The 13,349-nt window shown below is 51.2% G+C and overlaps 7 protein-coding genes and 1 non-coding gene across 8 annotated transcripts; 7 read left to right on the top strand and 1 right to left on the bottom strand.

Annotated features, from left to right (window-relative positions):
• Positions 1 to 675: 675 nt before the first annotated feature.
• On the top strand, positions 676 to 1,306 carry BDP81DRAFT_438116 (CheY-like superfamily). Its single transcript, XM_060591292.1, has one exon. The coding sequence runs from the start codon at positions 783 to 785 to the stop codon at positions 1,146 to 1,148; it is 366 nt and encodes a 121-aa protein (XP_060440220.1). The 5' UTR covers positions 676 to 782; the 3' UTR covers positions 1,149 to 1,306.
• A 169-nt stretch (positions 1,307 to 1,475) lies between these two features.
• BDP81DRAFT_438115 (class II aldolase and Adducin domain-containing protein) lies at positions 1,476 to 2,398 on the top strand. Its single transcript, XM_060591291.1, has one exon. It carries the CDS (start codon positions 1,555 to 1,557, stop codon positions 2,338 to 2,340), a length of 786 nt encoding a protein of 261 aa, XP_060440219.1. The 5' UTR covers positions 1,476 to 1,554; the 3' UTR covers positions 2,341 to 2,398.
• A 676-nt stretch (positions 2,399 to 3,074) lies between these two features.
• On the top strand, positions 3,075 to 5,169 carry BDP81DRAFT_453844 (amino acid permease; the record flags this gene model as incomplete). Its single annotated transcript, XM_060592868.1, has 11 exons — positions 3,075 to 3,166; positions 3,222 to 3,426; positions 3,482 to 3,551; positions 3,606 to 3,761; positions 3,815 to 3,980; positions 4,035 to 4,130; positions 4,185 to 4,427; positions 4,488 to 4,579; positions 4,628 to 4,827; positions 4,883 to 4,928; positions 4,985 to 5,169. 11 exons carry the CDS (start codon positions 3,075 to 3,077, stop codon positions 5,167 to 5,169), a joined length of 1,551 nt encoding a protein of 516 aa, XP_060440218.1.
• A 313-nt stretch (positions 5,170 to 5,482) lies between these two features.
• Positions 5,483 to 6,633, bottom strand: BDP81DRAFT_357849 (carbon-nitrogen hydrolase). The gene is made up of 2 exons (XM_060586344.1): positions 6,491 to 6,633; positions 5,483 to 6,420 (listed from the first exon to the last, which is right to left on the bottom strand). The coding sequence occupies exons 1-2, from the start codon at positions 6,548 to 6,550 to the stop codon at positions 5,542 to 5,544; spliced, it is 939 nt and encodes a 312-aa protein (XP_060440217.1). The 5' UTR covers positions 6,551 to 6,633; the 3' UTR covers positions 5,483 to 5,541.
• Positions 6,634 to 6,737: 104 nt separating this feature from the next.
• BDP81DRAFT_438112 (fungal-specific transcription factor domain-containing protein) lies at positions 6,738 to 9,164 on the top strand. The gene is made up of 2 exons (XM_060591290.1): positions 6,738 to 7,039; positions 7,106 to 9,164. The coding sequence occupies exons 1-2, from the start codon at positions 6,971 to 6,973 to the stop codon at positions 8,984 to 8,986; spliced, it is 1,950 nt and encodes a 649-aa protein (XP_060440216.1). The 5' UTR covers positions 6,738 to 6,970; the 3' UTR covers positions 8,987 to 9,164.
• On the top strand, positions 9,142 to 10,138 carry BDP81DRAFT_501809 (uncharacterized protein; the record flags this gene model as incomplete). Its single annotated transcript, XM_060595543.1, has 2 exons — positions 9,142 to 9,213; positions 9,293 to 10,138. A coding segment is annotated over exon 2 (767 nt), but the record flags the coding sequence as incomplete, so codon positions are not given.
• A 722-nt stretch (positions 10,139 to 10,860) lies between these two features.
• On the top strand, positions 10,861 to 10,961 carry BDP81DRAFT_t314. Its single transcript has one exon. It is a non-coding gene; the product is annotated as a tRNA-Ser (tRNA).
• Positions 10,962 to 11,301: 340 nt separating this feature from the next.
• Positions 11,302 to 12,607, top strand: BDP81DRAFT_438111 (Alpha/Beta hydrolase protein). The gene has a single exon (XM_060591289.1). The coding sequence runs from the start codon at positions 11,529 to 11,531 to the stop codon at positions 12,387 to 12,389; it is 861 nt and encodes a 286-aa protein (XP_060440214.1). The 5' UTR covers positions 11,302 to 11,528; the 3' UTR covers positions 12,390 to 12,607.
• Positions 12,608 to 13,349: the final 742 nt, after the last annotated feature.

Here is a 13,349-nt window from a genome sequence, read left to right as displayed (position 1 = left end):
TTCTGGAATGTTGCGAGAACGAGGAGGCAGGACGGAATAGCCGAACCTCGAAGTCCGCGCGGAGAGTCCGTGAGAGATGACTTGAGTTCGAAGCCGGCAAAAAACCTCGTCATTCCTTGACACCAGACTTCGTTGGTTTCGGAGCCCTTGCCGCGATTTGCAACCCGATCCCGTAAGACGGCCCCATAATTGCGCAGTTGCACACCTCCAACGGAGTCGGCATCGGGCGCGCCTGGCTCAAGTTGATATACCCGTCTTGACGGTTCCCGGCAGTACGGGCCTGTGAGCATACGATTGCTATGATCATTGCTTGGAGCCGTATCACGATAGCTACGTAAACTTCACTGTATGAGCTCTTGTGAACTCGCATCCACATCAGTAGGCTGGAAATGCTGCGCCTCGAGTAAGCGAGAGGCGAGAAGCCAAGCAGGCAGCAGGCTTCTCACCGCACATAATCTAGTTTTGAGAAGAATTCAGTAGTGGCCTTTTGCTCCGTCGGTGTTTTCCTGATGTTGGAACACGATTGCGGCACTTCCCAACCTACCCGTTCTCACCATTTTGCTTACCACCGAAGAGAGTTGAGTTGCTGCAAGTCATTGGAGTAATGGCTTTGCCGACATGGCATCCCTTAGCGAAGAATCCCTACCACAGAATGGAACACTTCCACTGGAAGAATCGAGCACAGAGCAATCGGATCTCTCAAGCTCAGCTCAGACATAGATGTACTGTAGTCATTCAGCAGTCGATGGGATAGCGTTCCCATCACAGCAGCAGCAACAGCCATGCCATCAATCAACATCCTTGTAGCCGAGCACAATCAAGTCATGGGAAAGGTCATCGCCAGGCAGATAGACACATTAGGTCTCAATTGCGTGTACGATTTCGCATGCAACGGCCAGGAAGCTTTCGAAGCATACAAGAAAGGGTACCAGACATATCAGTGCATCTTGATGCAGCCCTCGATGCCCGTCATAGATGGTTTGTATGCCACAAGACTCATTCGCGCATTCGGAACCGAGAACAGTCTGAAACCATGCTACATTGCAGTGATGGCTGCTGGCATATCGATGGCGCTAGACATGGAGAGGACACGCAGTCTTGGGTTTGATGCCTTGATTCAGAAGCCTTTCAAGGCAGAGAGGGCTTAGAACGCCTTTTGGTTGAGCTAGGTCTAGTTACCAAAAGGCCAGCAGAGACATCGTGAGACTGAAAAGGAAGGAAAAGTCAGTTTCATCAAGTCAAGTATTGCAACTAAAATCAGCCCAGCAGATTCACGTAAATAAGAAATAAATAACATCAAGATCCTACGTGCATAGACCGAAAAAGGCCCAAGAAACTACCCCCTCGATGACCCCGCATCAAGTTGGTGCTCGTACCCCGCCAGATTTGGAATCCCGTCATCGGCCCGTCAATCAGCTGCTTCTGTCTGAGCACCCGGCACTCGCGACATTTCCGGCCTTTCTCAAATCCAGCGGTCATCAAGAAATCAAGATAACGCTTCGCAACCTGTCACGTTCCTGTGCAATCGTTGGCAAAACCACACATCTCGCTGGAATGGCTTCTCTGCCTCGCACCGATGACCTACGAAAGCTGTTCAGCAAACTGATCGATGGCTCTCACATCCTTCACTTCCATCAAGTCGTTGATGCCTACGGTCACCTGTCTTTCCGCTATCCGCTAGATCCCGACATCTTCGTCATGTCTCGCAACGTTGCCCCAGCTCAGGTGTTAGACATCGGAGATCTTGTCGCCTACAGAGTCGGCGATGCCGAGCCCCACGCCGCGGAGTCACCTCCGGGCTTTGCGGAGCGGCGAATCCACTCGGAAATTTACAAGCGGCACCCGAAGATCAACGCGGTGGTCCACAGCCACTCCGAGGCTGTGGTACCCTACACGATATCCGGTGTTCCGCTTAGAGCTGTGAGCCACATGTGTGGATTCTTAGGCGCCAAAGGCTTGCCGGTGTTTGATACTGCAGACCACATGGAGGACGGCGACGTTCATGACCTACTTGTACGCAGCGAGAACATGGGCGCCCACTTGGCAAAGCACTTTGATGATGGTAATAATGTGGCGTTGATGCGCGGGCATGGTTTTACGGTCGTTGCCGAGGCCATCGAGCTAGCTGTGATGCGGGCAGTGTATACGCAGAAGAACGCAAGTATACAAACTACTGCTTTGATGCTTCAAGGTGTTACTGGAGTTACTGGCGGCGTGAGGAGTCTAAGTCACGAAGAGTGCATGGCTTCTGACAAGACGACACAGTGGTCATTGATGCGACCGTGGAACTTGTGGGTTCAGGAGATCGAATGCAATGAGGTGTATAAGAAGTTGCTCTGAATCAAAATCCAATCAAGCGAACTAAGGCATTCAATTGATTCGAGTCTATTTCGTTAAACTGAAGAGCGGCCGTCGTCCAAGGCCGATGGGGCGCTGTGCGATCGAGGAAACTTGACCAGGTACCAATCGCTCTATGCACGCACTTGACTTCAGAGCCCGGATAGTAGAACAGCCTACCAAGTCATGGAGAGCAGCAGCTCTACCTAGTTAATAATGTGTCTCACGTCTAGGGATCGCAATGAAGCTTTATCGAACGAGAGGCACCAAGCCAGAGAAAGTGTGCTCAGGGAATAACACCATTCTTCGATGGCCAAGTCCACAGTTCGCAGCGGAAACAGGTGCCGGCATTGACGCAACTTGGATTCGTTGTCATCGTATGCGGGGTGATCGGCTGATAGACCTCCACAGCTGCGTCTTCGATCCACAGCCGGCCGTGGGGTTCATCTTTTCCTTTGCTTAAGACTACCACTTCGGGGATAGCGTGTTGATAGACCACCGTCATTACTCGCAGCTTCGCAGCTACCCGAGAGGATAATCCCGTTGCTGTTTGTTGGCTTGTTATTAAGCGTAAAGACGTCTCTCCTTATCACCTGCATTGTTATCATCAGTGCGACACTGAGATGTACAAGTGAAACAGCCTTCAACGACCATAAGAGGACATGAGAGTATCACCTTCTTTTGCGAACATCCTTGTTTCTACCTCCAGTTCACAACATTGAAACTCCGCTGTCACCATGGCCACATCACCAGCGGATGGCCAAGATGGCCACCTGCAGAAGCGGTTCTCCAAAATCACCATGATTGGCATGGCCTTTGCTATCCTCAAGTTAGTCATTAACTTGTCATTCCACACTTTCTAATCCTGGTACTAACTCTCAAAGTACTTGGATTTCTCTAGCTGGGTCCATTGGTTTGGTGATGCCCTCGGGTGGGTCAGTGTCATTTGTGTACGGCTTCATCTTCTGTGTCATTTGCAACGTCGCTCTTAGTGCCAGCGTTGGAGAGCTTGCATCGCTCTATCCGACAGCTGGTGGACAGTATCACTACGCTTATGCACTTTCGACGAAGAAGTGGAGGAAGCTGACGGTGAAAACCCTCTTTCTCACAGCCTAGCTGGAGATCAAATGCTAACATGCACCAGAGCTTCTTCGTTGGATGGGTCAACATCGCTGGCTGGCTTACACTTAATACTACAGCGGCGTATTTTGGAGGTGCGAACTGGTTATCATCAACGATCTGAATGGCTTTGCTTACTCCCGCTACAGCTCGATTCCTCGCCGCAGCAGCTGTCGCGGCTTCTGGCGGCTCCTACGAGATCACGCAATGGAGCACGTACTTGATGTTCGTTGCTGTGTCCATCATTGGGGTCTTCCTGAACATTTTTGCATATCCAATCCTCAACCGCTGGAACGAAGGAGCGCGTAAGTAACCAATGACTAGAGACTACATTTGACGGATTGCTAATCTTTTCAAGTGTACTGGTCTTTGCTCAGTGTCGTCGTGATCAGCATCGTGCTCCTTGCAACCTCCCCAAAGACAGACGCCGAGTTTGTCTTCACGAATTTCTCCAATACAACCGGATGGAGCGATGGTACCGCTTGGATGCTTGGGCTTCTTCAGTCTGCCCTCAGCCTGATTGGGTTGGTCATGGACTTCACTGTTGCATTACAGCAGCGAGGCTAATATTGCTGCAGGTTTGATGCTGTCGCGCACATGGTTGAGGAGATGCCTAGCCCATCTAAAGATGCCCCCCAAGCCATGGTCGGTGCTGTGATCGTTGGTGGAACGACGTAAGTACAGACCTACCAAGGACTGTAGTGTCGTTATTCTGACAGTTAATGTAGGGGAATTGCGTTCATCCTCGTGATGCTCTTCTGTGCCGTTGATATCGATGTACTGCTCTCCTCGCCCACCCAAAGTCCTCTGACAGAGATGATATTGCAAGCTACAAAGAGCAAAGCAGCCGCGACTGTTTTGAGCGTCGCAGTTGCCCTGTGTTTCGTCAATGGCGCCAACGGTTGCGTTACGTCGGGCAGTCGCTTGGTCTGGTCTATGGCTCGAGACAATGGAACTCCATTTTCGAAATAGTAAGCACACGTTGACCTCACCACCACATAAAAACTCTGTCTAACCTTGCTCTTGCGCAGCCTCTCACACCTTCACCCCAAGCTAAATGTCCCTGTACGCGCAATTGTTGTGCAAGCCATCTTCAACATCCTTTTCGGTCTTCTTTACCTCGGTAAGTCTCCTCATCCGTGCATGAGACTCGATATCTGACGTCGTCTAGGTCCTGAAGTGGCGTTCAATGCGTACATCGCAAGCTGCACATTGTTCTTGAATCTTTCTTATGCAATGCCCGTCATGATTCTGCTGATCAGGGGGCGCAAACTAGTTACGGATAACCCACCTGTTTTCTCCTTGGGTGGAGGCTTCATGGGCTATCTCACGAATTGGACATCGGTTCTCTTTGTAGTTGTAACGTCTGTCGTAAGTACAAAGATGCATTCAGATTATGAGAGGTTGCTGACGTAGACTGCAATAGTTCTTTTGCTTCCCACCAGCAATCCCCATTGATCTTTCGACCATGAGTAAGTCTCCATCTACTAGTACCATGCCCATGCATCTTAGATCTAACATGCCACAGACTACGTAACCGCCGTCATTGGAGTTTTCATCGTCTACGCGGTTGCACTCTGGGTGATCAAGAGAAAAACTTACAATGGTCCTAGGTTTGAGCTGATCCTCGGGGAGGAGTTGCCGACAGCAAACCCTATCGAAGATCAAGACTATGCAAAAGGAATAGTCGTCTCACCACATAATAAGTTGTGAACCTTTACATAGTTCTCAGTCAAATAGAAATAAATTTTGCCATGAGCCCAATTACTCCATATTTAGGTAGAGAGAGTCAGCAAGGACTGTTTTCCCCGCCAGGAACGCATTTTAATGTGTTCCTTTCTATACACAACCCGCGTAGAAATAACTGTTTCGACGGCCTATTGGTTTCAGTTTGTTCGTACCCTATAACCCGACTGTCCTGGAAGATCAACTTGAGATTATTTGAGGCATCATCCGCAGCGGACAAGACTGATGATCAGGGACAAACAAGAATCTAGACTTACAAGTGCTGACATTCAGCGCATCTCAAATAGATCATAGATGATATTATGGAGTCAGGCATAGGTAGCGTTTTCTTTCATTAAACTACAACTTGGCCCCTTTGACATACCCATAATGCCAATCAACGCGTCCCAAATCCTGTCTGATCTGATAATTCCGCTCAGCGATCTCAACAACTCGCATATCCACATCCACTACCCGCATGCCATCCTCACCGTCTGTGAAACTCCCTGGAACCTTGCCGACGATGGGTAGTGCAACTTGGCTGCAACCAAAAAAGCCCTGCTCCGAAGGTCCTCCTGCATTGCAGTAGATGATGGCAGCAGTGTTTTCGAATGCCCTCGTAGTAAGCGTAGACTCCACAAACATCTTTTCGCAAGTCGCGTTATACTCAAGACCCTCCTTGCTCATATCCGATAAGGTCCAAAACGAGGGCATGATGATGATCTTTGCCCCTGCAAGAACGAGCTGGCGGAACGCTTCTGGGAAGGCCAAATCCCAGCACACCAGTATTCCCACGGGACCCAACGGCGTATCGAAGACCTGATGAGGTTTCGGCGTGCCTTCGTCGACTTGCATCTTGTGCGCATAGTCGATGCTTGAAGTTAGGTGATTGCGTTCAGGAATCCAGAGGTTGGTCTTGGTGTAAGCGCCCAAAAGGTGTCCATCATGGTCGATAAAGTACGAGGTGTTGAGAAGAGTTGGCTTGGACTTCGTGTGTTGGTCGTCTGGTGCGCGGTAGGCGATTGTGCCGGCACAGATGTTGATGTGCACTTCGGCTGCGAGTTGCTGATATCGGCGTTGGAAACTTTGAGCTTCCTCATAGCTGAGTGCGAATGAGGGTTCGTCCGGCATCCATCCTGTCATATGATATTCTGGTAGAACGGCAAGCGATGCTCCTTGAGTTGCAGCAAGCCGAATTTGTTTGGAAGCATGGGCAAAGTTGTGCTCGGCATCCAGAACCTGCGAAGGTGAGAGTTGGCGATGGTTCGTGTTCGTGTTCGTGTTTGAGTGACGTCGATAGTGGGCTCACCTTTGGACTGGTTTGTATCAGTGCGACCTTGAAAGACTGATTTCCTGAGACGGCTGCCATGTTGAAAGATAATGAGATCAGAACTGATAGCACTGGGATTTGATATAGCTTGAGCGTGGCTTAGTGCTTCCAGTAAGTCTTATCAAACAAACTTTGAATAAGAGAAGAGACTGGCTCCATCGTCTGTCTCCTCATCAATCATTACCCATTTCAGCATCATTTTCCTTCGCCTCGAGAAACCTGATTCGGCTTAGCGGATGGGGGCATGCGCTCATCTTCGCTGGGTCATGCAATCCCCCGAGCGGTCCACTGCCGATAAGCTCCCCGCATCCGGACGCGAGTCAGTTCATCCACCGAGACAATCGTCGCTCAAGCACTTGGAAAGCTTCACACACAGGAATCGCAAGTTTGAATGAGTGCCTCACTGAATTGTGCTGCTATCTCATTTTTCATCGATCGTGACTATCTCAGTATGACTAGATGCAGTCAACGTCTCAAAAAACGATCACCAGATCCCGCAATGGATGCGCAGTATGCAAGTCTAAACGAGTATGAGACTAATCACCAACATTATTTACCCTTCACTGTGTTGATTCCTAATACGCTTTCTATTAGTTGAAATGCGACGAACTGAAGCCACATTGCTCAAGATGTAAGAGGCTCGGGATACCTTGCCCCGGCTACCAAAAGCCTCTCAGATGGCCGCCAACCTCAAGATCACCTAGGATCGACATCACGACTCCGACAAATAGCGAACCAGAAAGCCGGCAGCAAAGGATTAAAGACCCATGTCGAACTCTACAATCCCTTGATTCATCTGACAATGATCTCTGTGACGTGGAGTTGTTCAGTCAGTTTGCAAATATCAACACTTCGTCAAGCATGGACTTTCAAGATGGCAACCATCTAGACCATGCATTTCCTTTCTCGGACCTGCCGGCTCAACCGCCAACTCCTTTTACTATTCTCGAGACATCATGTCCTGCCGGGTTGCCAGAACTCGGGACCGATGACTTGTGGCCGAATATTACTCCCAATAGTCCGGACAATGGCCTTTTCGCTATTGAGAAGCGAAACGATCCGGCTCCATGGCGCGTAGCTCGCTACGAAACACCACTATCACCCTCCTTACAAGACAATACATCAGTGCTAGTGGAGTACTACTTCAAAGAAGTTTGCGGAATGATGTCTTGCTACGATAGCAACTTGAATCCATACAGAACGACCATTTCCAATCTCTGGGGCAACTCGCCGTCTCTCTACTACGTCACGCAAAGCATGGCAGCAGCCTGCTTGGCCGAGGTCTCGCCTGGTCTTTCGATAGCGAGTGGCCGGCTTCGAGATCAGGCTGTCAATTCTCTATGGAAAGAAAGCAAAGCAGGTCCGACGGATACATCATCACTATTGGCGCTGGTCATGCTGGGCTTCAGTCTCTGTTGGCACGATCCGAGCAAACTAGGCCAATCCGAGTTTGAGTTACTGGCTGAGACTCTGCTCCACCTTGAAGCCCAAGAAAGCAACTTGGCAATGGCGGACAAGCAGAAGCGCTTCTTCTTCTATAATTCTCTTGTCTACTGGAAGATGCTGCTTTCCTTCGTAACCGACCAGGAGCTGCCTTCACCGGCGTCCACTGGAGCCATTCAGCCACAGCCACCTCGCTTTCCGAGTCGCAATGACGCGAGGATGCCACATCCGCAGACAGGAATTGGAGTAGAGGTATTAGAGATTGTAGGCCAAGTTGGGACCCTGGTCAGAAAAGAGCGAAAACGGATTCGTAGCCGCCAGCGCTCGTCGAGGCACGACATTGAGCAGTCCGTTGCCGCCATCCAGACGGCGGAGCAGCTTCACTCGCAGCTTTGCAAGATTGACCTTCCAAAAGAGGTTACAGTCATGGACTCGGGCGATGACATGACGCCAACCGACCATCTCTTGAAAGCTGCAGAGGCATACAGGTGCACCGGACTGCTGCAGCTCTATCGCAATTTTCCTGATCTACTCTTGCAAGATGCGGCGTCCGCCAGTCCGTCCGCATGGCTGGATATACCAGGAGACATGGAACACAGCCTTTCCGACGACTCGGAAATTGTCCATGAAACGTGGCTGACTTGTCTTGCCTTACACATCCTCGATCTTTTGCACGATATTCCAATCACGTCGCGGTCTCGATCCATCCAACCACTGCTTCTGGTAAGCATCTGCAGCGAGCTTTCTATGAATCGTGAGTTTGCTTCTTTGGATTCTGTGGTAGACACACCTGTGGCAAGCATTGCTTCTAGTCCCAGGTTGAAAGTACTACCAACCACGACCGACATATTGCACGCTAGACGGCTGGTCCTCTCACGTCTTGCATCTTTTGAGGGTATCCTGGCAGCCAAGCCAATACGGCAGATGATCATTCTTGCGAAAGAGACGTGGAATTGTATGGATGAGAAACAGCAGGATGTGTGTTGGATGGATGTCATGATGGAGAAGGGATACGAAACCTTGATGGGATAGTTGTCATGACTGGAAAGATGATGGTACCACTTGTTGCATGATCTGTAGTTGACTTGACAGCTATTCTCGAGAAAAGTGAAAGATTCATTCGGGATGCTTGAAATGAACTTCTATACTCTAAATAACAGTGTGTTATTCATAAAAGACATAACCAAGAATCACAAGATGTCTCCGTACAGACCACCAAGCTCATTGAGGACATCATCCGAGAACAAGTCATCCACATGGTAAGCCTCCTACGCACCCATAGTTCACACCCGTCCACCACCGCAAGATACAAAGTGTATGCTCATCAACGTCTCCTAGCTCAAAACAGCCAGCGACCTCGCCGCCCGCCGCAGCTCCCGCGTCTTCTCCAATAACGGCCTAATCTTCCAAGTGCGCCATGACAAAGCCCGCGCCGAACGTCTCCGCATCTTCCTTATCTGGAAAGCCATCCGCAGAACCGTCAAAGACTCTGACGAAAAAGAAGGCTTCGTCGACGAAGTCGATATGGAAGAAAATGTCGCCGCTCCCACAGACGATGCACCCGCCGGCGGCAAGGCCAGGCTACCTACCGTCACACTCCCATGGGACGCGGCATCCTACTTTTCCGAACAAGTCACCGAGGCGAGCCAGGAGGATCTGGTGGATATCACCAGCAGCGAGGCGGGCGCTGGAGAAGCTGAGGAGGAATGATGACCGGACGAGGGATATGACCGTTGCGGAGTACGCGACGTGGTCAGAGTACCGTCACGCGTCGCTGACCTACCGCAAGGCCAAGAGGTTTCGAGAATGGTGCGGGCTAGGCGTGATTGCAGAGAATAAGCCCAGTGACGATGTGATGGATATTCTGGGGTTCTTGACGAGTGAAATGGTGCAAAACTTGACTGCGCAGGCACTCAGGGTCCAAAAGCAAGAGGCCCTCCTCCTTCTCGGCAAGGGGACGGCGGTAGCTGGGGAAGAGAGGGGCTTGGTGGCGGGCTTGGGTGGGTTATTCGCTGAACCGGAGGGTCTTAGGAAGGCGGTTGACGTGAGGCATGTCCGGATGGCGTTCCAGCAATTGCAGGGGAGACCGAAGAAGAGTCGGGCGTTGTTGAATAGGACTCGACTTTCGCAGCCATCTACGTTGAGACTTGTGAGTATTGCTCCGTGCCCTGGCTGGGTTGATGGGAGGCATACGCTGACAAGACTACATCGTAGCTGTGATCTCACCGTATAACCTTGTTGTTTACCTCTTGTCTATTCGTGTGTTGGAAATTTTCTACGGTCGTAGCAAGCTTCGAATGCCAAAATGCTACTATGAGATTTAAGAATCGATGCTGTATTTCTCATAATTACCATCTCCCTGAATCCGTGCCAGGTAACACTGATCCAAGAAATTGACATCCTTGCTGCATAGTCCATGAGGAGAACGTTATCTCCGTCAATTACCTCAATTGACTTTAGAAATGTGCTTCTCTTTGGTGCTCTGATGACTGAACTCAGACTTTGGGTATGACAGTAACACCATGGAGCACGGTTATTCGTTGCACTGTTGCCGCCACCACACCTCGAGGTTGCAGCGAACCAGGGGCAGCAAGTGGCCATTGCGACCGACCGAGTAATGTGAATAGCTAGCTCTGAAAGATTTTTCTCTCTGACATTTTGCTTTCAATCTAGTTTCTTCCTTCTCTCCTACTCGTCCGTCACCTTTCCAGAAAAATTCTCAAACAGCTTGCTAGCGTTCGCCGACAACACCTGAATTCAATCCTCGTGCAAGCACGAATTAGAGTTTCTGCCCCTCGAGACGGGACGACAGATGCTGCGGTCGCCCCAGGTGGGCAGAGCGGACATGCTACGGCTCGACCCTACTGAGCACGTCGGAAGGCTTCGAATTTCAACAACAGTCACTAGTCAAGGTGCCAGAGTGGTTAATGGGCTGCCCTGCTATCAAACCTTGATTCCAGATTAGGCAGTGGCTTCGGTCGCGCAGGTTCGAATCCTGTCCTTGACGCATCTTGTCTTTTGCACTTTTGCCTCTCATGCATCGTCATCCGCTGCTCTCGCTCTTGTTGATGGCCAACTCAGTTTTTGCTTTGGAGCATTGTTGAGCTGGTTGTGTGATGGGACAATTTGGATACCTAACAAGTAGTGGGATAGATAGGCTGTAGGTACGTACCCACGCACGACCACGGCACCTCAAGCTGGTGTGGCCCATGTGATGGCACAGGGTCGGTCCTCAGGTACGTATCGTGATTAGATAACGTTGAAGTCCATCGGGTGCCGGGCAGGAGGCAACCCCACCATTGCCAGTTTCCGAAAGCTGCCACCCCGATCCGACCCCGCGGCCGTCACATGACGATGACGTGAAAGTCACAAAAGGTTGAGGTTGTCGTCTCCCTGATATTAATCGCGGAAGGTCCGTTACTTCATTCCGTAGATTCATATTCTGATCCATTGCCTCTTTCACAACACTCATTCTTCACGTGGGTACCGTACGTACGTACGTACGTTGAGTAAAATCGTCGAGCACCACCAAACATCACATCACCATCTGAGCACTGGAAGAGTGGGATTCACAATGGCAGCTGCACAGCAACTCAACCTGCCTGACGGCCGTATTCTCTCATACGAACTCTCAGGCCCGGACTCGAAGCCCATCGTCCTATTAGCCAACTCACTTGCGGCGCCCTTTACGCTCTGGGATCATGTTGTCAAGGTTCTCCACGCCAACGGCTTCCGTACGCTGCGCTTTGACCAGCCGGGCCACGGCAAGTCGTCGGCACCAAAGAAGCTCGACACCGAGTTCGAGACGATAGCCGACGACGTGCACTCTCTGGTCAAGTCGCTCAAGATTGAGAAGCTCTTTGGGTGGATTGGAGTATCCATGGGCGCGGCGACGAGCTTCTACTTTGCGACAAAGTACCCTGGCATCATCCAAAAGGTAGCCATCTGCGATACCATCAGCTCGTCGCCCAAGCACGCCGGGGTGGAGGACTTGTTCGGCCCGCGGGCCAAGGCAGCGGGCGAGGCCGGCAACATGGAAGCCCAGGTCGACCAGACGATGGACCGCTGGTTCGGCGCCGAATGGATCAAGGCCAACCCTGAAGAGGCGGCCCGCGCACGCACGATCATGAACCAGACTACCGTGGAGGGATTCCAGACGTGCTGCTTTGCGCTGCAGAGCGACAGCTTCGATATTCGACCTCTGTTTGAGAGGATTGGGTCTGGTGTTGACGAGGCACTGTTGGTTGTTGGTGAGAAGGACGCGAATCTACCGCAGGCGATGCAGGGGATGCGGGACAGCGTGGAGAAGGGATTCAGGGCGGCTGGCAAGGACAACAAGATTGAGCTCAAGGTGATTAAGAACGCGGGTCACGTCCCGTTTGTCGACAACTTTGAGCAGTTTAAGGAGGTGATTCTGGGCTACCTCAAGGCGTGATCAATCAACCTACCTACCCAAGGTAGTCGCGAGTCAATGGATACCCTAGGAGGAAACGAAGAAAAAAAATCATCACCATCATCCTTACTCCATTTGGGCATTGGAGGTTGGAGTTGATGAAGCTATTGCAATCGGCTTCCGTTCCCAGCCTCTGGTCGCTTTGGTGGCTTTTGTGAAATGAATTAACAGAAAAGGGGCAGTCCTGGGAGCACAAAGACGGGGGGGGGGGGGGATTAGCGTCTCGGTGAAGCAACCAATTAAATTACTTACCGTCCACCTTGGCCTGGCCCATGCTCCTGACCTTGCTCACCTTCCAGTCACCGAGCCCACCTTGGACCTTGTCTGGGACTAGCGCCGACTCAGCCTCCCACCGCCAGCCTTCCTTTTTTCCCTGGTTTTTCCCTTCGCGGCCCAGCTCCCGTCCCCCTTCGTCTTCCCGTCTACGAGCCGTCGTCTTCCCAGCCCCGGCCGTCCGCTGATTGTGTCTCTTTTTTGGTGTTCCGCTGGCTCGTGCTCTGGGTGCGCCGTTCCGTTTCCATCTACTCCCACAGCAACCGCCCACCAACCATCGCCAATACACCACCACACCACACACACATACATACACACACTACACTACACACCTCCACAGTCAACCCGTGCGGCAGACAAAGAGCGTTCGGTTGAGCACAGAGACACCACCAAGGAGTCTTTGCTCTCTTTTCTCCTTTTCCTCCCCCCGCCTCCTCGTCTCTATATCTCTGCATCGAACCCAACGCTCCATCCATCGTCTTTCTGTGGTTCTGTCATCGCCGGCTTCTCTGAACCAATCCACGCTGCCTTGTTTCCACCGCTGACGTGGTTCTCAACGCGACGCCTCCTCTCCGCACTCATCCACCTCCGGCTCCCAAACCGGCACTACTCTACTAGAGTCGCACATACAGTTACCCCGCGCTCTTGTTGCTTCAATCAATTACCCAA

This window comes from Colletotrichum phormii (assembly GCF_030913505.1).
Source record: "Colletotrichum phormii strain CBS 102054 chromosome Unknown BDP81scaffold_25, whole genome shotgun sequence".
In the NCBI taxonomy this organism is placed as follows: Eukaryota; Fungi; Ascomycota; class Sordariomycetes; order Glomerellales; family Glomerellaceae; genus Colletotrichum; species Colletotrichum phormii.
This window is presented reverse-complemented; position numbering and strand designations above follow the sequence as displayed.

Bases quoted from the DNA above. Each gene is read 5' to 3' on its own strand.
- BDP81DRAFT_438116 (XM_060591292.1), top strand. From the start codon at position 783: ATGCCATCAATCAACATCCTTGTAGCCGAGCACAATCAAGTCATGGGA.
- BDP81DRAFT_438115 (XM_060591291.1), top strand. From the start codon at position 1,555: ATGGCTTCTCTGCCTCGCACCGATGACCTACGAAAGCTGTTCAGCAAA.
- BDP81DRAFT_357849 (XM_060586344.1), bottom strand. From the start codon at position 6,550: ATGGCAGCCGTCTCAGGAAATCAGTCTTTCAAGGTCGCACTGATACAA. The intron at 6,421-6,490 runs GTGAGCCCACTA...TCACCTTCGCAG, and splicing joins TGATACAAACCAGTCCAAAG to GTTCTGGATGCCGAGCACAA.
- BDP81DRAFT_438112 (XM_060591290.1), top strand. From the start codon at position 6,971: ATGCAGTCAACGTCTCAAAAAACGATCACCAGATCCCGCAATGGATGC. The intron at 7,040-7,105 runs GTATGAGACTAA...GCTTTCTATTAG, and splicing joins CAGTATGCAAGTCTAAACGA to TTGAAATGCGACGAACTGAA.
- BDP81DRAFT_438111 (XM_060591289.1), top strand. From the start codon at position 11,529: ATGGCAGCTGCACAGCAACTCAACCTGCCTGACGGCCGTATTCTCTCA.